Genomic DNA, 22,309 nt, shown 5'->3' with positions numbered 1-22,309 from the left:
CCAGCCGGAAGCACCGTGTGGTCGCTTGGTCTTGCCGTCTCCAGCTTCTGGTTCGCGTTGACTGGAAGGAAGGAGTCAAGGAAGGAACGAAGGGGGCATTATCTGTGTATTAAATCGGCCAATAGGTCACACAGGCTTCAAGCACATAATGTTTGTCACGTCACGTCACGCCTCGAGTCTGTGTCCCCAACAGTCAGTCTTTCTCCCCGGAAAAGAAAAATGAGATGATGCAGCATCTCTGCAGCATGCGTCGGCGATCGCGGCGCCAACGGGACCAACAAATGCCTGTCGGGGCGAGCGTCCAAAGCACACGGATATCATCGAGCAGCCACGAAACGACGGTGACGGCGACGGCAACTCTCCGCCATGGCGAGTCCCGTTCACTCGTACCTCGTGCGCCCACTGCCATGCGCTCGTCGAAGCCACGGGCTTGTCTATTCTCGCATCTCGCTCGCTCACAGCAATGCTCGATTCGCGTGGAACTACCCCGCATTTTCCCCCCCTGGCGCCGCCTAATAACCCCCAGGACGGGACCGGGGGAAGGCAGCTCACTCGCAAGTCGCAACTAGCCTGGAAGCTGAAGCCGAGCCGAGGCATCTTGGGATCATCCGCCCGTCTGCCTTTACCCGCCACGCCACCCATTTCGCGCTCGCGGCCAAGGACAATCTAGCAGCGCCAGTTGTCCAGCTATCCCCATCCTTGTTCAAGCTCCCTGCCCAGCTGCCGCCGGCCGAACGATGCGCGTAGTCGACATGGCGCACCTCTTGCGTAGCGTATGCCGCTCGCCGCCGCTGCGTCCTCCGCGACCTCGTCCCCTCGTGCTCCTTGATCTCAAGTCCTTGAATGTTGTCGACTTAGCCATCAAGCAGAGAGACCATCTTGGAGCGGACCCTTGACTGACGCGCCCGGACCTTGTTGTGTTGCCATCACGCTGCTCGGCCCGTGCCCGGACACTCGCGAAAGCACAGCATCGTCGTGCCGCCTCTGCCATCCTTGTTGCCGCTGGAGCACAGACTCGACGGCCCGTCCGTCACGTCACGACACTCGCCCCCTGGCCGCCGCCCGTGAGCGGTTGCCGCTGCAGATACAGTACGCACCGCCCAGGACAGGGTTTCGTCCCTCCCAACAGCAGCAACCCCAACTCTCGGGCTCGGGGTTGGCACCACATTTCCGGAGGGCACATCGTTGTACCACGGCTCCGAGCGAGCCCTCCCTTTGTTGGCTTGTCGTCTAGTTTCCCCTCGTTGCCCGCTTGACACGCCTTCCCACTTCCTCGGCAGCTGCTTTCTGGTCTCTTCGTCTGTCTATATTGTCCCTTCCCTGTTCTTCTCGATATTCTGCAGTCGACTGTAGGAGGCGACCCTCCATCCGCCTTACCTATCCACCAGTCCATCATCCATCCACCCACCCACCCACTCGCGCAACAAGTCCAGCAACACGACCACGCCGCTGCTCCCAGACGTTGCCCAACACCGTTGCCTTTTATTTCGTGTTGCACCACCTCGACGCAGGCGCCGTATTTGTGGCAAAGGCTGTCTTCATCATGCCATGTGAGTGTTCCATCCATTCCCTCCTTCCTCCAAGCTGATGAGAGTCCGGGGCCCAGCGTGGGCCCACGATGACCTCACTTTCACGCAAACTACATTTCTCCAGAACATTCTCTTTTGCTTGGTGTGTATTTCAGCTTTGAATGGTACGGCTAGCTGACACTTCTAGTTCCCTTGATTGCGGCCCCCGCCGCGGCGGCCGGCTTAGCATATCTCAACGCTCGCACCGGCTTCTGGTACGATGTAAAGCTGTTCACGGGCACCTTCAAGGTCGCTGCACGAATCATCATGCGGGAGCGCCAAGACCGCCTCAACATGTTTTACATCCTCGAGGACCACGCCAAGAACCCATCAACAGCCACGAGGGACCTCGTCATCTTCGAGGGCCGCCACCTCACCTACGCAGACGTCTACGACCGCGTCCTCCGCTACGGCACTTTCATCAAGCACAAGTTCGGCGTCAAGCCTGGCGACATTGTCGCCCTCGACTTTGAGAACTCCGACACCTTCATCCTCGTATGGTGGGCGCTCTGGAGCATTGGCGCCAAGCCCGCATTCATCAACTACAACCTCACCGGCGAGCCCTTGAAGCATTGTCTCAAGGCAGCCACCACCCGCCTATGTCTCGTCGACCCCAGTGTCACCGAGCAAGTCACCGAGGAGGTCAAGGCCGCGCTTCCCGACACTCGTTTCGTCGTTTTCACCCCCGACCTTGAGGCTCAGGCCCAGGCCGCGCCACCCGTGCGAGCCCCGGATGCCGACCGACACGAGGAGACGCTCGCCGGTATGGCCCTTCTCATCTACACATCTGGTACGACGGGCATGCCCAAGCCTGCCGTCGTCTCGTGGGCCAAGTGCATCGTCGGCGGTACCATGGCGGAGGGCCTGGTCTGTCGCGGCTCCCGCGAGATCATGTACACGTCCATGCCCCTCTACCACTCGTCAGCAGCCGTCCTGTCCTTTTGCTCTACCGTCTCGGCCGGCAGCACGCAAGCACTGGGCCGCAGGTTCTCGACCAAGGTCTTTTGGGACGAGGTGCGCGCGACGGGTGCCACGTCGATTCAATACGTCGGCGAGACGCTGCGCTACCTCCTGGCGACGCCACCGCAGCGCGACCCGGCCACGGGCGAGAACCTCGACCGCAAGCACAACGTGACTCTTGCGTTTGGCAACGGCCTGCGGCCTGATGTGTGGAACGAGTTCAAGGAGCGCTTTGGCGTGGACACGATTGTCGAATTTTACGCCGCAACCGAAGGCCCGTTTGCGACGTGGAACGTCAGTCGCAATGACCTGACGGCGGGCGCCATTGGACGCAACGGGTGGCTGTACAACGCGCTTCAGAAGAGGCGGGTCGCCATCGTCGAAGTCGACTGGCAGACGGACGCACCGCTGCGCGACCCGACGAATGGGTGGTGCAAACGCGTGGTCCCCGGGGAGCCGGGAGAGATGCTGTTTAATCTGCCGGCCGATGACCTCGAGAGGCGCTTCCAGGGCTACTACGGCAACAAGAAGGCGACGCAAGACAAGATCATGCGCGACGTCTTCGTCAAGGGCGACGCCTGGTTCCGCACGGGCGACGTGACGCGCTGGGACTCGGACGGCCGCATCTTCTTCAACGATCGCATCGGTGACACATTCCGGTGGAAGTCAGAGAACGTGTCGACGGTCGAGGTCAGCCACGCCGTCGGGATACACCCGTCGGTGCGCGAGGCCAACGTCTACGGCGTGCAATTGCCGCACCATGACGGCCGCGCTGGCTGCGTCGCCATCAACTTTGACCACGACCCCCCGCGGCCCGACGCCCTGCGCAGCCTCGCCGGCCACGTGCGCTCCGTCTTGCCGCGCTATGCCGTCCCGCTCTTTCTGCGCATCGTCCCGGAGATTGGCGGCGGCGCCCAGACGACGGGCACCAACAAGCAGCAGAAGCACACGCTGCGGCAGCAGGGCGTCCGTCCTGGCAACGGTGACTCTTCGAGTGACATGTACTGGCTCAAGGGCGACGCGTACGTGCCATTCGGGGACGCCGAGTGGAAGGCGCTCGAGGCTGGCGAGATTAAGCTATGATGTGAGAGATGCCGCCGGAGACCATCGGCGAGTACAGGGCTTGCTATATATGTACATGATTTGCCTCCATACAGGGGAGTTTGAAGAAGCTTAAGTCTTCTTCTCCCCCTGGCCTTTGACTTTGCTTTTGTAGCGACCGATGTCACCATAGAGTACAGTGAAGGGAGAAAAAAATAAGACTCTTGATGCACTGTCGTGGGCCATCTTTCCTTTCCTAGACTGTTAGGAGGCGAGGCCTTGGCGCCATCTGGGAATATTGCTTACAATGAGGCCTAGATCTGAACGGACGGCTATGCTGAACTGACTTATAAATACTTCGCTGAATCTTCACATACTTTTCAGATTCTATGTTCACGCATATGCCAGAGCCCTCGCCAGGGGAGGCAATGTCTTTTAGGTGAGGGAGAAGTGGACCATTGGAAGACGCTACACGTATTCGCATCAGCCAAGAAACTCGATATGAGTAATGCAGAAAAATCTCGACCCGGAGAACACAAGGAGAAAAAGAAGGACGCCAGGCAGCGACAGGCAAACCGGGAAGGGGAGAGCCTCGGAGGCATGGCAGATTCCAGAATGATGTGTGTGTGGAAATAACTAACTCGCAGCCAGACCTGGGGGTCGCGCAGCGGAGAGTCTCCTAGAAGCGGCCGCCTCGATGACCAAGGCAAACTGCACAGCCACCCGTGTCGCAGTCTCTCGTGGGACCTCATCTTGGATGCCTGGAGGCAAGAAGCGGCGCAGTCGCTGCAGTCAGCACCATCAAAGTGCGAGGACGGAAGCACAACACCAAGGCAAGGCGGATTGTTAGGCGGGTCGAGTGCTCCGACCGAGCGTCCGAGCCTTCGATGTCAACGGTCGGCGGGGAAAGAGCGACGGTGAGCTGGCGCCTTCCTGTTTTTACTGCACGGGCGGGCGCCCACCTCGCTGCAAGAATGAAACCCCCCAAGAAAGGGCTTCACCAACGAGGCGTCAACTGCCGACCAACAACACCTTGTCCTCGAACATCTCGGCCACTCCAAGTCCACTGTCCCACTTCGTGACGACCTGGCGCAGGGGGTCACTGCAGAGTCCAGCCGCTGTAACCCCCCGAACATGCGTCGAGGGCCAGGGCCCATGTCCAATGGCTGTCGTTGGCGCCTGGATCGGAGGCCTGGCATCCTGGCACTGTTGGCGCCCCCCGGTTCCTCTATCTGCAGTTGGCTCTCACGGACTCGAATCCTTCTCATCCCCCCTCCCCTTCGGCGCTTGGATGATGCTAGTAGTAGCCGCCGGCTGCTCCCGCCCCGCTACGAACGCCTTTGGATGTTAAGAGGGCTCATATGTATCAGCAGGACTGAACGCCCCGTCATCCTCCGTCTCGCAATCCTCGTCAGAGTTGGGCTTCATCGCACGTTTCCGGCATGTCCGCGTCGAGGCGACATCTGTCTGGCGGACCCAGGCACGTTGGCGATTACCGAGTCTTTCCGTAACCACTCAACGCTCTCCGGCCCGTTCGACCTCGTCCTCGTTGAGAACCCCGCGATATCCCTGGGGCGGTCCTAGTCCTTTCGAAATGTCCTTGCCGACAGTTCTTTCGAGTCTTTGATATCAGCCTTGCCTAAGTCATTTCGATGTTACTCGCATGCCCGCCGTCCTCCACGCCTCCACTGTCTCTCTCGTTTCCTGGGTTTCTGCCGTCTCCGCCGTGACCTCACTCGCTCGATACCTTCACCGTTGCCTAGATCTCGCCATGTCGTTGACATCTTCTCGATTTGGCGACGAATCAGCTATATCTTGTTGATGGTCATTTCCTGCACATCAAGATATGGCTTGGCTGCTGTTGCTCGGGCTGATGCTGGCATCTGCCCCGGCTGTGGTGGCAGACGATGACCTAGCCGACTTTTCCAACAATCTGGCGACGGATATCGGGCCGCTGCTTGCGCTCTTTGGTGATGCGATGACACGCCAATACCTTAGCGAGAGCATAACTTTCCTTGATTATTTCATCTTTGCCCTCGGTCCTATCGGCATTCTTACGGCTATAGTCTCCGCTGCCCGGCTCTGTGGACATTCCACGCTGCGCGCCTTTATAGGCCGCTCGCAGGAAGGCGAGACCACCGTCGAAGCAGATCTATGCACATCGACTAGTCGCGATGTATGCGAGCTCTTCACTAAAGGCGGAATTACCCGGGTCATAGGCCGGGCAAATATTCTCGAACTCATATATTTTCCCCCGAAGACGGCCTCGGCAAATCCATCCGGAACTCATCAATACAACGCTTCTTCGTCTGATAATTCGCGATCGAATAGTCTCTCGTCTAAGACCCATGAACCAAGATCATCATTGCTCAATCATCTAGAAGGAGCCATTTCGTCTAAACCATCTGTCGAAAGCTTTAAGCTACTTCCGTTCCAGCGATTTGTCCAGGAAGAGGCAGACTCGGAAACACGGTCATGGTGTCAAGTAGGTGGTCATCCCATGGACCGTCATAGGCTAGCCCCGCGACCGAATCTATCTCTCAACGTGGGGATCAAGAAGCAGCCCAAATGGGCGTTCTATTCAGTAGCAGCAGTCGGCATGCTACTTCAATTATTCATCATTGCCTTTACTGCCATAGGTACCTGGGTGTACGACTGGAACATACGATCACAAGGCTCGTCCGCATCGCAAAACTACGCGCCCAGCATGTTCATCATCGGAACCTGCCTTTTGGCAGCTGGCATGTGCTCGTGCGCGGCTTTGATCGGGCAAACGACCAAGAGGGTCCATTTTCGTCGCAACGACTCTTCCAAGAGGACCGGCCGTCTCATTTGGCTACAGCCCGGCCCGACTGTTGTGGGTGACCAGAGCTTCGACGCATTTGCCTACCTTGATCGCCAAGAAAGGCCACTTCAATACTGGACATCGTCCCGAAAAGAACCGAACCCGCGATTCGAAATTTTTACCTTTTTGGCTGTGGCCGTGACTTTGGTGGGATACTTCATGCAATTCATTGGACTACGTGGCATGAAAGCGTGGGTTTCGCTTGCGCAGCTCGGTGTGACGGTCGTTATGAGCCTGCTCCGCGGCCTTTTGCGCATCCAGCGCCTCGGCAAGAACGACAATTTGCTCGACCATATGCCCGACATGGTGTCTGGCCACGAGCTGGACTGGTTATCATTCCAAGTTGCCGTGCATGAAAGACTTTCGGACCCCGGCGCCACCATTTCAGGCAGTCCATTTTGGCTGTTGACAGGACAATTTTATCCGGCAGATATTGAGACAACCCCTGCGAGCATGGATGATGCCCATCACCAGAAAAGCTCGAGGTATTCAAAGTCAAACTACCCGCTCGAGCTTTATAGTCGAATTCCCAACCATGAATGTATGAGTGGACAAGAGAAAGACTTGATGGCCGAAGAAGCAGGTTCATGTCGAGCAGACTGGGCGCACCTGTTGCAAGTTCGAGCCTGCCTTGCACGGATAACAGGGCTCAATGAACGTCTTTCTTCCGGTACCCAAGAGTGGCGCGAAACATCTGTTGCGATCCGCAAAAGAGCAAAATCTTTATGCACCGCTCTATGCGCCGTGTTGGAAACGCTATTTCGAGGCCAGCGGCACAGTCAAACTTTGCGGCTATATATGGACTTTGTTGCGGCCCCTCGAAGTCTCAGAGAGTGCAACCAAACTCATCAGAACGGAACAGTGTTCGTGACTGTCGAGAGGTTGCATGGGCATTGGGGTGTCGACTCGAGTCAAATCGAAGCCATCTTGGGCACATGCGTTTGGTCATTGGCGACTGATGAGCGCATGCTTTATCGCGATGATTCAGGCAAGACAAGAAGCCGCTTCGACGGACAATGGAATGGGCGAATAATATCTGGCAGTCTCTCTGACCGGGATACGGATGATGGACTTGACAAAATAGGTGAGATGCAGCTTTGGGCTGGTGCCGATATGATTCCAGTCGTCCAGACGAGCCTGGCACATTGCCCAGATGCTACACACAGCCTCATGGACCTTTGGATGCCGCTTCTGAAATCGGATATTCTTTCAATGAAACTGGCATGCAATCACGGCGACGATGATAGCGAAGTTCGTGCCCGTACGGACAGCCTTGGGCACATGAGATTCTCGGGCTGGGTTGCCGTTGAGAAAGCGCTTCGCTTAGAGCGAGGAGTCAACACTTCCCATAGTCGCTGTGGGAAGCAGAGCAAGGCTCGAGTGCAGTACGCACGCTCAGACCTTCCGCTTGCTGATTTATGCACGCAAGAGCTCTTCGCTGCGCTGGTTCGATCAATCACGGAACTCGTCACGTTTGCAGATACTGGAGTTGTCGAGAGGGCAGGTGTGGCAAGCCTAGACAATCCGACAATCAACGCCATCATAGACCCGTTCGTCCAACATGGTCTTGGTAGTCGCTCTGACGCCTTGTTTTCCGTCCTGCCAGGATATTGGGACAAAGTAAGACCGAAGGCAAGCGTGTTGCTTAGCGGTCTTGTCACGACCGCGAGGTCATATCGCCGACAAAAACACTGGGACAAGGCAGCGGTTTTATTACGTTGGGGGTGTCAACGCTTCTCTCACAACACAGGATTGGAAAGCGAGCCGACAGAATCGTCCTACATCAAGGTGTTGCTCGAGACCGCAGAGTTGTATCGATGGTCACTCGCGATCCAGGGAGACAAGGAGCGACAAGACTTTGGTGCTGCGGGAATCCGATCGCTACATCAAACATACTCCCCTAGCCCAGATCAGCCCAGTTGGAAACTGACTTTTGAGGCCCTTCATCCGTATCTGGAGGTCGTGGACCGGATGTCAGGGCGAGCCGCGGGAGCCAGCGATGGCAACCTCGTGGACGCAATCCGGGAACGAGACAGAACCACGGCTCTCTTACGATTAACATTTACACAAGCTGATGGTTTTGAAGATGCTGAGACAGAGGCGGCACTCCCACTCGCAGCACGCAACAAGTGGCCTGAGGTCATGGACACGATTCTGGAGTGCAGCCCGATCATCGACGGCCGAGACGACAGCGGTCGAACAGCTGCCTCACATTGCGCAGAGCTCGGCTGGATCGAATACCTAGAGAAGCTCGTGGAGGTGAAAGCCTTCGTCGACCAGGCTGACAACGAGCTACGGTCGCCTCTTCATTGGGCGGCCTTTGCAGGCCAGCAGGAGGTTGTCCAGTATCTCCTTCGCTCTGGTCACGTCGACCTAATGCGCGAAGATGTGCTCGGCCAGACGCCACTGTCGCATGCAGCTAAAGCTGGACACGTGTCCGTGATGGCCCTCCTGCTGCGCAGAGGTGCAAATACTGAGTCGAGGGACAAGGACGGCCGGACGGCGCTGTCCCTGGCTGCAAGCGGCGGGCACCGTGACGCGGTGGCCTTTCTGGTGGACAGAAAGGCTGAAATCTCCTCCCAAGACGATGCTGGCCGCCAACCGATACACTGGGCTTGCCAGAACGGCAATGTCGATACGATAGTCTTCCTCATCGACCATGGAGCCGACAAGGAAGCCAAGGACAAGTCCAAGTTAGCACCACTTGCCTGGGCCGCGAGCTCCGGACAGGTAGCGGCGTTGGAGTACTTGCTTGGTCTGGGCATCGATATTGACTTGAAATACGACTTCGATCGGACCGCGATATCGCTTGCCGCCGGCAACGGACACTTCGACGCCGTAGAGTATCTACTCTCGAAGGGGGCCAACATCAAGACCGGGGACAGCCAAGGCGGCGTGCCGCTGTCGTGGGCGGCCAGGACCGGCCACGCCCGCGTCGTCGAGCTTTTGATCAAGCACGGGAGCGCGATCAATTCCACTGAATGGGGAGGAATGGGCAGCCCCCTATCGCAGGCCACCGCCGCAGGCCACGAGGCCGTGGTGGACGCTCTCCTCGGCGGCGGCGTCAAAGTAGATGAGATCTTGCGCGAGAGCGACACAGCGCTGACTGTGGCCGCGCGGACCGGACAGCTGGCTATCGTACGGAAGCTCGTCGAACGAGGCCACGCGAATATCAACCACAAGAACGAGCAGGGATGGACGCCGCTAGTGGAGGCCATCAGCAGCGGGCATGGGGTCGTAGTCGACTGGCTCATAGAGCGCGGCGCCAAGCGCAACACCCTTGATTGGCTGGGCCGCCTGCCGATGTTCTTTGCCGCGGCGACTGGGCGTACGGCCATCTTGCGGCGGCTGCTTGAACTAGGTTTTAGTGTCGAATGGATCACGCATAAGCACGAGACAGCCCTGTCCGTCGCAACTGAGAGGGGCCACACAGAGGCGGTAGAGCTACTTACCTCGTGGGCAAATAGGCCACAGCCCGATCCATCTGAATAGGTAGATAGAGAGCAGCTATTTAGGCATCCACATGTTTTCTATTGAGCCACTATAGTACGTGCTTAGTGCCGTCGACAGAAGCAAACGCCGTATGCCGCAATAGCGATGATTATTCCGGCGGCCCCCGATGCCCCCGATGCCCGCGATAGCTTCTATTACTGCTATATAGAGCCTAGCGGTTAGCGGCGATAATTGATCTCTATCGCTATAGTAGCTAGGCGCCGACGATGCAATTGAGACGCGATACCTTCAATTGCCCGTGTAGCCCGGCTGCCGCAGTGCCTGAAAAGTATGTAGCTAGGCGGCTGGCCCGAATTGTTCGCGCAGCCTGGCAGCCGCCGCCGGCTCTTTCGACGGCCCCCGCGTCAAGGCCACTTGCAAGACCTATAATGACCAAGTCACGAGAGATTAGGTAGTGTCTGAATAGCACGGCTCAGTAGGTATGTGCGTCAAGCAAACTTCAAAAGGAGCTGTCCCGCAAGTATGGCAGCCACGCATCGTTCATCACTTCATTGTCTAAAGCCTTCTGGGCATAGCTAGATCCCGAGTTGGCATGCCCGCGATTGCGGCTCAACGCCTCTTTTATGTCATTCATGGCCCTGCAATCCCGAGTCCCACACGTTGACCTCCCCCTTGCTGTCCGGCTGCATATACCGGGCCACCTAGAGTGGCCGCACCGCCTGTTCCCGTACGCTCCCTCATCCGCCGACCTTCCATCAGGCCCCTCAAGCCCCGTTTTTGCAACCCGATCACACTACTCAGCTCGCCATTCCATATGAAGCGTTCCCCTTCGCTGCCTCCGACTTCGGAACCCCATTCTGAACCACTGCGGCTGGTAGAGGCAGAAACCTCGCCGCTGTGTGGGCGACTTGGCTGGACGCTGGTGTTGATGCTCAAGCCTCCAGCTGCGGCAGTCAAGTCAGATGAGAACGCTTCGTTCGCAGTCGTGCCACCCAGAGAGAAGTCAGAGGTCGAAGTCGGCGAGCCAATGGGGTCAAGGCTGCCAACAAAGAAGTTAGGGTTGAGAGACCCGTCAATACCACGGCCGCCTCCTGCGGCCATGGCCGTCGCGTTGAACACTGCTGCAGCGTTCCTGCTATCCAAAAGAGCGTGGAGGCGTTCGACAACGGCTTCAAGAAGACCGTCTACGCGATACGGCCTCGCGATCTGGAGAAGTGAGCATAGAATCTGCGGCGTACAAAGAGGTGACGACAGTGGCGGGAGTGAGCTTGTGTAAAGAAAATGGAGTAGTGCCTGAACAGTCAGGTATGTATGTGGTAGATAGACGCATCGCGGGCGAAGATTTGGGGGCAGCGACCGAGGTGTCGGCGCAGTGTTCGTGGTGGCTGGGTTGATATCTTCTCCCTGGCCGGCCGTTGTTCCGGAGCTGCCTGGAACGGGGCCCGTGGATAGAGACGTGCTGGATGCCGACGTCGATAGTATAGATCCGCTATTGACGGACGATCCCTCGGGCGTGTTCTTCGAGTTGGGTGTAATGGTCAACGCCGACGCCCTCAGCGGATTGCTGGAGAGGCCAGAACGCAGCGTGAAGCCATCACTGCCATCTTGCGACGCTGTCCCTTCCCTGAGGAGCTGCACAAAATACGGCCCCCATCTCCTCGCGACAATTCGCGAGTTAACCGGTATGCGCTCACCGCCGATACACAAGATGTCCATGTCGGACAGTTCTCGCATGGCGAGGGCTTTCTCGCCAAGCTCCTCGCTCGCTCGGGAATGGAAACGGCCGCCCGCCGTGTACCCTGCCTTGCGCGTGAGGCTAAGGCCTGGACCAGAGTAAGGACTGCTCGCCGAGATAAAACCGGACAATGGGCTAGTTTTGCGCGGGTTATCATAAAACCCGAAAGCCTCCAGCTCCACCATGCAGACATTCGAAAAGTTGATGCGCCGATGGTTGTAGTCGTCCACAAGGCTGCGTTTCCTGTTCCCAAGTATGACAAATGTGTTGCGGCGGTTCCACAAGACACCTCGGTTCCAGCTTCCTTGGCTGAAAACGCTCCCGCCGGCGTCTATGCGACTCCAGGTCAAAGTCCTCAAGTCCAACGCCCAAAGGGCGTACTCTTGCTTTGAGGAAGTGAGATACGTCCCGCTCACCACGAAATGGGTGTCAATCACGCCGCCATTAGGAAATCGAAGTCCCGGGGGCGAATACGTGCCTGACATGGGCCGTTCCGTCAGGGTGCCGTCCGACGCACGGATCTGAAGCTCCAGCTTGACATCCAGAAAGTTATAGTTGGAGTAAATTAGCATGGAAGAGCCCGGCTCTCGTGCCTCTTGACTGATGCCACCGTCCGTTCGCTGTGAGGCGTTTTGGGCCAGCTTTCCAATTCTAGATGTCACTGATGGGGGAAGCGGAGCCGCGACACTCCGATAAGCACCACAGCTCTTCCCCAGCGGCTGAGTCGACGTCCACTTGAGGCTGCGAAGGTTGAAGACGCTGATCTGCTCAATATAATGGTTTGCGCCATCCTGACCACCCACAATGACCATCTCCGCGCCACCCGAGCCATCAATATTGATGCCGATGCGGCCCTCATTCGGGTTTCCTGTTGACGGATTGTGTTGAAGTGCGGACAGCGGTGCTTTGGTCGAGGCAAAGGATGCCGAGGACGGCAGGATGCAAGCGCAATGCGCATATCGGCCCTGCGGGGCATCCTGGGCTGGCAAGTACGTCCACTTCTTGGACGAAACGTCGTAGGTGTAAATGTCAGACATGACGGTGACTTCAGGCTGCTGCTGGTCGGCAGACGCAGACTGGCTAGCCGCGGGAGACATGCCCCCGTAGCAGACCATCTTGGTGTCTCCAAGGGGACACATGGAATGGAAATATCGCGGGGGCGGCGTGTCGCCACTCGTCTCGAGCTTCATCCAGTGCCGGCGAATAAGGTCGAGCTCATACAGATCTGCAGTCAATGGTGCCGGGCGGCTACGGGACAGTATCCTGCCGCCGAAAACGTACAGCTTGTCTCCTAGGATCGTAGTGGTGGCGCCGACAAGGGGTGGAGGCTCGCGTCCGGTCGTGCGGTGCACATTGCACATCAATCCAGATAAGTGAGCAGAGGACCCCTGAGACGGCCCTCCAACGGGTGTGGCAGTAGCTTGCGACCTCGTTTGTGTCACGGCTGGCGACGCCGCAGCGGATGTCGGCCCATTGCTCCGAGGCGTAAGCCCATCTCGTGCTTCTTCCACACCCTCCTGCCTAACAGAGCTGGCGAGGCTGCTCATACTGCTATTCATGTCTTGCGCGTATTGGTCTTGTCCACCATATATTTGCCCAGAGGCCGCCGAACTTGTCGAATCCATCGTGCTCGTTCTGCTGTCCATCTTGAGCTCAGGCGGGCGGAGTCGCGTATCTTGGCCCGCCGATTGTGAAGCGATCGGTGTGGCGGGGCCGTGCTGCGTAGGTGTCTGCGGCAGAGGTTTGGCGAGGCTATGCTTCAGGCTCAGCTGCTTTGCATGCTGAGCTTCAGGTTTGGGCGATGATTTCGTTGCCTGTGAAGGCTGATAGGTAGAAGTGCGTTTGCTCCCGCTGGCGATGATCGCGGATTCGTTAAAACCAAGCGCGGAGCTCTTTCTGGGAAGCCTGGGAGCCTGTTGAACGCCTCGATATACGCCAGAAAAACTGTCGGGACTATAGCCTTCGGTCGTTGATCGAGAGGCATTCGCCTCGGGTTCCGACAGAGGGGAGTTGCGTCGTCGAGGCGAGTCCTGTAGGTTGGTCAGTCCCGCGGGTTGTGCCATGACGTTGATCAACGCCGCTTCCGAGGCGCGTTGGGTCACGAGACGGATCGCGAGAGCAGGTTAAGCTGAGAATTCAGCGTGAAAATCAATGTTCGAAGGGCATGTAAAGCTTTGACCTGAGATGAATCTTGGATTCGTCCTCGTCGTCATGCCTGTCGCTGCCATCGCAGGTCGCGCCTTGCCGCGTTCCTTGCAAAATGTTCACGAACGGAATCAAGTTGAATAGAGTCAAGGAGGTTGGTCAACTTGACCTTCCAGCTCCGAAGGATCGTCTTGGAGAAGACTGCCGTATCGAACCACAGTAGCTTGGACAGGTGCCTGGCGTTGGGTCCGGGGAGAGGCAAGACAAGGGCAGGATGCCAAGGTGTGGATGAGGAGAGCAGGGTCCGTGGATGGCGACAGCGGGTACAGGGCATGGGTGAGCAGGGACAGACCAGGGATGGGCAAGGGGAGCCGGTCAAGGACAGCATGACATGACATGGAGTTACTTGGTATGGGTAAAGAAGCAGGAAGTGGGAAGGCAAGCGAATAATGCAGGGGAGGGCCAAGGCTGGGTACGGGTGTCACTTACCTGAGGTCGGTCCGCTGAGGCAATAGTCTGACGGAGCCCGCACGTTCACCGCGGATTAGTGCGCATGCAGAAGGATTGCGATGGTAGTCCCGCAGTCAGGCAGGCAGCAAGGTGAGGCGTTCGGAGAACGATGCGCAGGATAGGCGGTGCTCAGCTTGCCCTGGTGTGACAATCCACAAGAGGCCTAAGAGTCTGGCGTTGGAGGCGCGTGCGGAGCGACGAGGGCAGTCGGGTGTGTCGAGAGACTCGAGGAGGTGGCACGGCAAAGGCGTCCGTGCTGAGCTTGGCTCGATAGCGAGCTACGGGTCGGTTCGGCGTCGCACACCTTGCCGTCTCGACAGGACTTGGATCTTCGGGGGCTCGTCGAGGCAGAAGCTCAAGATAGGGCAAAGTGTCCGAATCGGGGGGTCTGCGGACGTGGGGTCGCGGCTCCAGGCACCACGGCGGGGGGGAGCAAGAAACACGGGTGAGGGTCGTTGCGCACCGACGGGAGGGGAGGGGAAGGAACACGCGTACTCGTCGGCGTGTGCGGAGGATGAGTGCGCGGCTGGCAACCGGTGCGTCGCTCGGACGGTGGCTCGGTTGGGTCGCGATGCGACTCGCGGTGGGCGGTGGATGCGAGAGGCTGAGAGAGGAAGTCCAAGGTGGACGACAGACAGGCGTAGGTGGTCAGGAGAGAATTGAGGGAGCGTGTTCCGGCGCGCGTGGGCGCTGGGGTGCTGGTGCTAACGTCAAGTGGAGCCGGCGCTGGCGCACGGCGCGCGCACAGACACCTGGCGAGTCGGGGATCGAGTGACGATGACGCCGGAGGATTACTATCGCTGCTGGCTGTGCTCGGCCGGAAGGTATGAGGGGCGAATGTGATGGCCCTTGTGGACGCACGATGTCGTCTGATGAATGCAGTCTCACGAGACGTAAGGAGGGAGGATGGAGAAGAAGCGAAAGAAGACCGCACGCCCACAAGCAGGAGACGCACTCGCAGCACAGGGTGGTACTCAGTTAATTGAGATGGGATGTACCAACCACCTCACCAGGTAAGGTAGCAGGCCGTCGCACCTGCCTTTCGCAGAGGCTAGCGAGTACTTTCACAGGGGCTATTACTACCATATTCGCCAGGTCAACGCAAGCCTGCCCTGGAAAGAGACGGGTCGGGGATGCACCTTCCTCAACCCCAGCCGTCTGATGCACATATGCAGAAGGACATCCAGGGCAGGAGCAGCCCAGCACCTCGGCTGACTGCAAGCGCCGCTGGCACTGTATGCCAGGCACTGGTGAAATCCCAGACCTGGACGTCGGGTGGCACCAGCCTCAGCCCCTTTACAATGTATAGGCTCAGCTCACCATCCGCCGCTTCATCCTGGCCAACGTCCAGCCTCCCTCTCACTCAACCCCCTCGGACAATCCTACGCAATGAGGTCGCCAGCTGCAGATCTCAAGGCTGTGTACCGTCTTTACTGTTTCTGCAGCCTGGTTCCTCAGCCTGTTTCGAGGACACATGGTACCAGGGACGAGCAACCCGGCTTTGTATCCACAAACGACGACTCTCGAGCAACGCACAGCAGAGCGCTATTCTACAGCTCCCATCCCTGCTTTGGGCACGCCCTCGGACAGCGCTACATACATGGCGCTGGCCGCTGGCGCATTCATTGATTGGGCGGCCGTGGAGCTGGATTAGACCGACAAGCCAAAGATGCTTGTTGGCATCTTCCATTCAGACTTCGAGAACGCCCAGGGCCCCCTGTTCAGTCGTCTCCCACAGTTTCAGCCTCGGCGTTGCAGATCCCGACGTGGCTATCACGACTGGGCCCTGCAGTCAGAATTCTTCCCAGCGAGCAAAGTGAGCACTACAAGATTCGGACCGTTCGAAACGAAACGAAAAAGACGCTCTCTGTCACCTGCGCTGCATTGCTGGATACTGTCGTACCATGCCTGGCCGACTTGCAAGGGTCAGGAGGTACCCAGTTCTTCGGAACCTGCCTACAGGGAGTTCTCTCCACTTTCACACCGCATCACGTCCATGCGTGTTGGAGATTGATGACGGCGGCCTCAAGCATTATTTCACGAGCAAGGCCACTCGCTCGTCCAAACAAGATGGTGCATGCATGCGGCGAAGGGTATAGTCGGGCTTGCAGGGACAGTCTATGCCCCTACATCCTCACCTTCTTCAAACAAGACCAGCAGTAATTACTCGCGGGCACAAGAACAAGCTGCATTTTTGTGGCTGGTTTGGTATTATCATTCATTGCTGCGACCGAGACCAGTACATGTCGACCCCGATCACACTTGCTTCCGCACTACTGGGAATATTGAGACGCCGCAGTTCGCGATGCTCCGGCTGCTCGCCATGCTTTTCCTCCTCTTCCTGTCCGCGGGTCTTTTCCCAGATATCGCCATCTTTTCGATCAAGCCTCCTGGGGAAGAGTAGTGTAGCGCAGGTAATGCTTAATGGTGCGGAAGTCGGGGAACAACTCCTTGGCCTGAGGGTCCTTGACGCTGTTCGCAACAATAACATCCTGACCAGGGAGCCAGTCAACAGGAGTGGCGATCTTGTACTTGTCACTGGCCTGCAACGAGTCGATAACTCGCAGGACCTCGGAAGCGTTGCGGCCAGTCGAGGCAGGGTAAGAAATGATGGTGCGGATCTTGAATTTGGGGTCGATGAAGAAGACGGAGCGGATGGTGAGAGGGAGTTCGTCGTGGTCGATATTGGTGGGGTCTTGGTAGTCGATCCTGCATTTCATGCGGTCAGTTTTCCCAGGCTGCCCCTTTCCGCTTTTGCAGAACTTACATGTCATAAAGATTGGCGACTTTACGGTCGTAGTCGGCAATAATGGGAAAGTTAACCTGCCCACCAGTCACCTCGGCGATGTCCTTGATCCAGCCCTCGTGACTCTTGGTCGAATCGGCCGACAGGCCAAGCAACTTGACGCCGCGCTTGGTGAACTCGGGCTCGAGCTTGGCGAAAGCACCTAGCTCAGTGGTGCAGACAGGGGTGAAGTCCTGAGGGTGAGAGAAGAGAACGACCCAGCTATCAGCAGCGAACTTCTCAAAGTCGATTTCGCCCTTGCTGGAATCAGCGACGAAACCCTGGGCCTTGCTGCCGAGACGGATGGGTTCTTTCGTGGCCATTGTGATGATGGTGGTTAGTTGCAAGTAAAGTGAAGATGTTGACTTGACCAGCTGATAGGGAGTCTGTCCGCAAGAATGGGAGTTTACGGAGGAGGATGAGGGCTAGCCCTCGCAGAAAGGGGCGGCCTGGATCACTTTATACGCCTCGTCTACAGGTGGCATGCGGCCGGTGGCTTGGAGACACGCAGGACTCGCGTGTCGCAATCGACCCAGGGGCGTCAGGCAAAGGCCAGAAGACGCAATTTCTAAGCTTCCGGAAGGCGTTGCCACGTCCACATTTCGGAGCTTGGCCTCGACCTGCCCCTCCATTCCAGGTGGCCAGCCAACCCCTCCGTTAGCCTCCAGCTCGCGTTGCCCCTCGAACCCTCCAAACGGGGACCTGGGTCGAGCATGGTTTCGGCGACCAGCCGTGGCGGAGCTGAGGGAGGCCTTTGGCAAACGTCTGACGACTGCTGCTCTTCCGGCGACATTGAGCTTTTCGAAAGCAGCATCTTACAAGAAGCCGCATGGCGAGACAGACAGACTCTTCGCTTCCAGCGTGAGCCGCCGTCAAGTTGACCTGCCAGCCTGTCGACGTGTCGACGAGTCTCATCGCCCCGGGGACCTGGATGGAGCCATTCGACAGAGCCCCAAAGGCAGCCAGGGCGGTTTCCCCTTGCCCGTCGTGGTCTCCTCTTGGGGCATACATTCGTTTCCCGAGACCCTGAGTGTTAGCCCAAGAGCCGGCGATGGCGTGCTGCACCAGCTGCGCCATTGGCCGGAGCTCCGGGATGCTGTCATCTAAGTTAGGCTGACGCAATTGAGGAAGCGGACGGCGCTGGCGGATTGTGGGACTTTGGCGCGGCCTGGGGAGGGCACTAGGACGGCTGGCGGGGGCGCCGGCTCGTCGCTGGTGCCCATTCGCAGCACGCAATTCGCCCCGACCTTCCGCGCGAGAGGCGACCTGGATGCGTCCAGGTATGGTGTTATGACAGATCAGCCTGGCGCGCGATGGCGTGGTCGAGGCGGGGGACAGATTCGTCCCAGCTTTCTGCACGTTCTTAGCCGGGGTCGGCGTTTGCTGCGACCCCATCATCAATCTCACCTAATAAGATCCCATGGGGACCCAGCGTCCAACGAGCCTGGCCAGGCCACGCTCGACTGCCGAGAGCAAGGGGCATGGATTGGGCTCCCAGAGCTCTCAGTTTCCGCCACGAGGCCGCCGACGGTCCGAGACCCGCCTCGACAGGAACTCGGGCGATGGATTGCGTCACGCTTTGTTACAGTAGCTGTCTACTGTATGCCGGCGTATGATGGGCCTGAGAGGATGTCTTGCCCCAGCCGGTATGCTGTCCGCAGACATTCGCCGTGGATACGCTGTAGTAACGACTTGAAACATGAAACTGAGATTTCGTATCGACTTTGCATTCTCCGGAAGCGGGGTTCTGGGATGTGACGGGCAAGTGCAGCATGACAGTTGTGTCTTTGCGCTTGTAACATGGGACTCGGCTTACAAGAGGAGCATATGCCTATTCGAGCACAAGTCGCCAAGCAATCGTGACAGATCTTCCGTCGCGGTTCTCCAGAAGCAGTTGGTTACTTGCCGCATTAATAATCGCTTTCGACACAAGAGAGGGGGAAGAGAGAGAGAAACACAACGAAGCTTGTCAAAGTGGCGCAGGTACATGCATCCGCGCTGAGGACGACAAAAGAAACGGAGCAACAGCAAAAAAAAAACAGTGCCGAAATAACCCAACGTAACCAAAACAAAACAAAACAAAAAAGTAAAAAATAATGCTGCGATCGCGCCAGGAGTCGAACCTGGAATCTCTAGAGAGCTCAGTATACGTTTTATTCAAGGAGGACCGGGCCCGATCAGACTCGTGAACCCCCCTTGACCGAAATCTAGCGCCTTAGCCATTAGGCCACGCGACCGCGTCGAAACAGGCGATGACAAAAATAGGTGCCCAAGTGGTTTATGTGCGTGACACAGGCCCGCCTCACCCCGGCCCGCCTTTTCCTTCGTTTTTGTCTGTCTGTCTTTGTCGTGCTCTTTGGCGGAAAGCAGGAGTGAATGAATTTTGTGTTCCGGTCGCTGTCTTTTTTTTTGTGGTTTTCTGTTGGGTGATGGGTGATGGGTGGTTATGGGCGGTGGTGGATGTAGATATGGACGACTTGACGCCTGGCCTTGGATGCTTGGGGACGTACGTAGTAGCCGCTGTGGTGGACGGACTTTCATGTTGGATGAGTTTGGCGGGCGACCGACTGGCCCACCTGAGCTCATGTCGGCGGCGACGGAAACCCCACGTAGGGTATGTAGCTTTGCGGGCGGGGGCGGCTGGAGCCTCGGGGTCCTCCGTAGAAATCGTTTATTACTCTTCTGGTATACCTACCTATCTGCCATTGTCAGACTCGATAGGGGGGAGCCATTACTTGATGTCTATGTACTTTAATCGCAGAGTTCGGGTCTAGCTAGCGGTGGTTTGCCTTGCGAAGCCTTAGGGGGAAGCATCCAAATGCGACATCCCCGAAATCTTACTAGTGCATGAGGTTTATACAGCAGGCCCGTTTGCCACAATTGTCGGAACCGGAAAGACGGTAGCACTGGAAGAGTTGGCGGGGACACGACGCCTGTTATCATGACGAGCACGTTACGTATTTATTTTCCCGGGAGCTTTCTCTGGGGATGGAAGATGCTCTTTTTTCATCGATAGCATGATGGAGTCTGAGATATTCTTTTCTGGAGGTGGATATCTTGTGGAGGCAGGGAAGCTGTGGTGGCGAGGGCTTCCCTGTGGAGGCTTGCATTACCATCTTTGTCTTGAGATACGTACGAAGACCAGCACGGCAGTTTTCCAGGTAACATGCAAAGTATGCCTCGTCTCCCCTTTCCCGAGACCACACCACATCATGTTACCACCCCGTGATGTCACCTCAATCTTACCGCGCACATAGCCCAAAACCCCAATAACGATTTGTAGCTTGCCCTTTATGCCTTGCTGGTATGGGGGGACTGAGGGTTCGATCACTTTATTATTGACGTGCCTCATGGCTGGGCTCGAGCGCAGCTGAGTTCGTGAGAATCCCTAGGCAGTCGCTCCACGACTGGCACCACCCGGTGGGGTCACATATAGCTATGCTGGTACGTATCGCATATGCTAATCAAATGATAGGAATAGTATGCGATCCGACTTCGGCGAAACACCAAGTAGCGTGACCATGCATGAACTTTATGAGCCAGGGCTAAAGCTATAGCGGACAGAGCCGGGCCCAATGATGGCCGTGGATAGTTGCCGTCGTGCCGCGCGGGGAGCCCAATGGATAGGGACGTGATGCGCATGAAGAAAGAGACGGCCGGAATGGGATACGGAAGACACTTCGTGCTTGATCTTATGCGCTCTATCTGTCCCCGTCGTCAATGTGCTGCACGAAAAAGCAGTCATGATAGCGAACATCTAGTATCACACGACTTGCACTTTTGTCTTGCGCGCATCGGAGTCAACTCTCTAGCCTGTAGGCCTACAGGACCATTCTTGTGTATAAAAGGCCCAGTAGAAGTCGCGTCTGGCTGCTCATCATGTCATAGTCATAGGAAAAATCGCTCTAGCATTCTTTTACTGGACACATACTTGGTTCATTGAGAGAAACAATGTTGCTTCGAGTACTAACCGCTCTCTTCATAGCCGTGGCTATCGTTCAGGCTGTCCCTACTGGCACAACCAATCCAGAAGGGATCACCAGTAAGTTCCTTTTGAAGACTCAATGCACCCAGAGGGCTAATCTGTACTGTACTTTTGGTCAGGCGGAAGGGAAGGGAACATAAAGCGGTTTCTCTGGGTAAAAGCCCACCTCCCGCCAAACTACAAGCTTGCTCGCTCAGGGTCGCCCTTTTTCGGAGGCGATGACGCCGACCAATACATAACAGCTGAAGGACTGCATTTCCTTCGTGAGCAAAACATCACCCATGTCATAGCCGTCAACTCAGCCGCCGAAGACGAACGCATGAAGAAAGCCTTGTGGGGCAGGAAAATCGCCTATACACCGATTAAAGTCGGGGATTTCGGGGTGCCAACTCTTCGTGATTATGAAAAGGGATGGGAGGCCTTTAAGAAACACGTGAAAGGTGCCACCCTCATCTGGTGTGGCTACGGCCATGGCCGAACGGGTGCGATGGTGTCAGCCATCCAGATGTTTGCGGAGCATGAGCGCCCTCATCCCTACCGCTTTATACGCCGGGACCTTGAGGACAATAAAGTCGAAAGAGAGGGCCAGTACGAAAGCCTATTTAACTTGCAGGATGAGTTGTTCAAACGAGATAAGAAACGAGGGTGAGGGTTTCGTCATCGAAGAGAAGGACAGATGAGGCATGGGAAGTGGCCTAGTGTATGTTTGTCTGGTGGGGCAGGAAAATCATCAAGCCGTCGCTGGCATACTCGATACTGAATGCCAAGTTAAAGGGCCGACTTTTGATCGCTGAATTATGCGTACTGCTGTTGCTGTGGTGGTTGGACTGCCCCATGCGAGGGTGGATGTCGTGGTGGACACAATCTTGGCCCGCCCCCCAGCGTACCGTTCTTATCACACAATAGTTGTCCGAGGATCCAACGAATCAGAATTCGGTTCGCTCATTCCTCCGTGGCGCAATTGGCCAGCGCGTCTGACTGTTAATCAGGAGGTTGGAAGTTCGAGCCTTCCCGGGGGAGATGCGATTTCTTTTTTCATGTCGTGATGGCGACCCAACTTGAAGACGTTGATGGCTGTCTCTCGTGTCATAAAATGCCCTTTTTTTTTTTTTACCAACGATAAGTACACATAAGCTGGGAGATGCGCTCCGGGGTTTACCCGCTTGCTACCCTCTCTTTTGCATTTCTGATTGCGATGGCTATGTGGGAGGTAGTTGAGCTTGCTGTTCATCCTTGGGTCCTTGCCCGCCGTGACGCCCACACGTGCCGAGACCACGGGCCA

General features: G+C 57.0%; 4 protein-coding genes and 2 non-coding genes across 7 annotated transcripts; 3 read left to right on the top strand and 3 right to left on the bottom strand.

The window, feature by feature from the left end:
• Positions 1 to 1,543: 1,543 nt before the first annotated feature.
• Positions 1,544 to 4,014, top strand: FAT1 (long-chain fatty acid transporter fat1; the record flags this gene model as incomplete). Its single annotated transcript, XM_047992330.1, has 2 exons — positions 1,544 to 1,550; positions 1,717 to 4,014. 2 exons carry the CDS (start codon positions 1,544 to 1,546, stop codon positions 3,609 to 3,611), a joined length of 1,902 nt encoding a protein of 633 aa, XP_047848344.1. The 3' UTR covers positions 3,612 to 4,014.
• Positions 4,015 to 5,379: 1,365 nt separating this feature from the next.
• Positions 5,380 to 9,906, top strand: JDV02_010581 (uncharacterized protein; the record flags this gene model as incomplete). The annotated part of the gene is made up of 1 exon (XM_047992329.1): positions 5,380 to 9,906. The coding sequence occupies exon 1, from the start codon at positions 5,416 to 5,418 to the stop codon at positions 9,904 to 9,906; it is 4,491 nt and encodes a 1,496-aa protein (XP_047848343.1). The 5' UTR covers positions 5,380 to 5,415.
• A 587-nt stretch (positions 9,907 to 10,493) lies between these two features.
• JDV02_010580 (uncharacterized protein) lies at positions 10,494 to 15,111 on the bottom strand (the record flags this gene model as incomplete). Of its 2 annotated transcripts, XM_047992328.1 has the most annotated exons (3): positions 14,237 to 15,111; positions 10,660 to 13,632; positions 10,494 to 10,568 (listed from the first exon to the last, which is right to left on the bottom strand). In XM_047992328.1, exons 2-3 carry the CDS (start codon positions 13,246 to 13,248, stop codon positions 10,494 to 10,496), a joined length of 2,664 nt encoding a protein of 887 aa, XP_047848342.1. In that variant the 5' UTR covers positions 13,249 to 13,632; positions 14,237 to 15,111. The 2 variants fall into 2 exon arrangements, with proteins under 2 accessions (XP_047848342.1, XP_047848341.1); XM_047992327.1 differs by having other exon boundaries at positions 10,660 to 15,111.
• Positions 15,112 to 16,638: 1,527 nt separating this feature from the next.
• Positions 16,639 to 17,410, bottom strand: PRX1 (peroxiredoxin 1; the record flags this gene model as incomplete). The annotated part of the gene is made up of 2 exons (XM_047992326.1): positions 17,025 to 17,410; positions 16,639 to 16,966 (listed from the first exon to the last, which is right to left on the bottom strand). Exons 1-2 carry the CDS (start codon positions 17,363 to 17,365, stop codon positions 16,639 to 16,641), a joined length of 669 nt encoding a protein of 222 aa, XP_047848340.1. The 5' UTR covers positions 17,366 to 17,410.
• A 1,734-nt stretch (positions 17,411 to 19,144) lies between these two features.
• Positions 19,145 to 19,279, bottom strand: JDV02_010578. The gene has a single exon. It is a non-coding gene; the product is annotated as a tRNA-Arg (tRNA).
• Positions 19,280 to 21,973: 2,694 nt separating this feature from the next.
• Positions 21,974 to 22,047, top strand: JDV02_010577. The gene has a single exon. It is a non-coding gene; the product is annotated as a tRNA-Asn (tRNA).
• Positions 22,048 to 22,309: the final 262 nt, after the last annotated feature.

The sequence above is a fragment of the Purpureocillium takamizusanense genome, chromosome 13, assembly GCF_022605165.1.
Source record: "Purpureocillium takamizusanense chromosome 13, complete sequence".
Lineage (NCBI taxonomy): Eukaryota > Fungi > Ascomycota > Sordariomycetes > Hypocreales > Ophiocordycipitaceae > Purpureocillium > Purpureocillium takamizusanense.
This window is presented reverse-complemented; position numbering and strand designations above follow the sequence as displayed.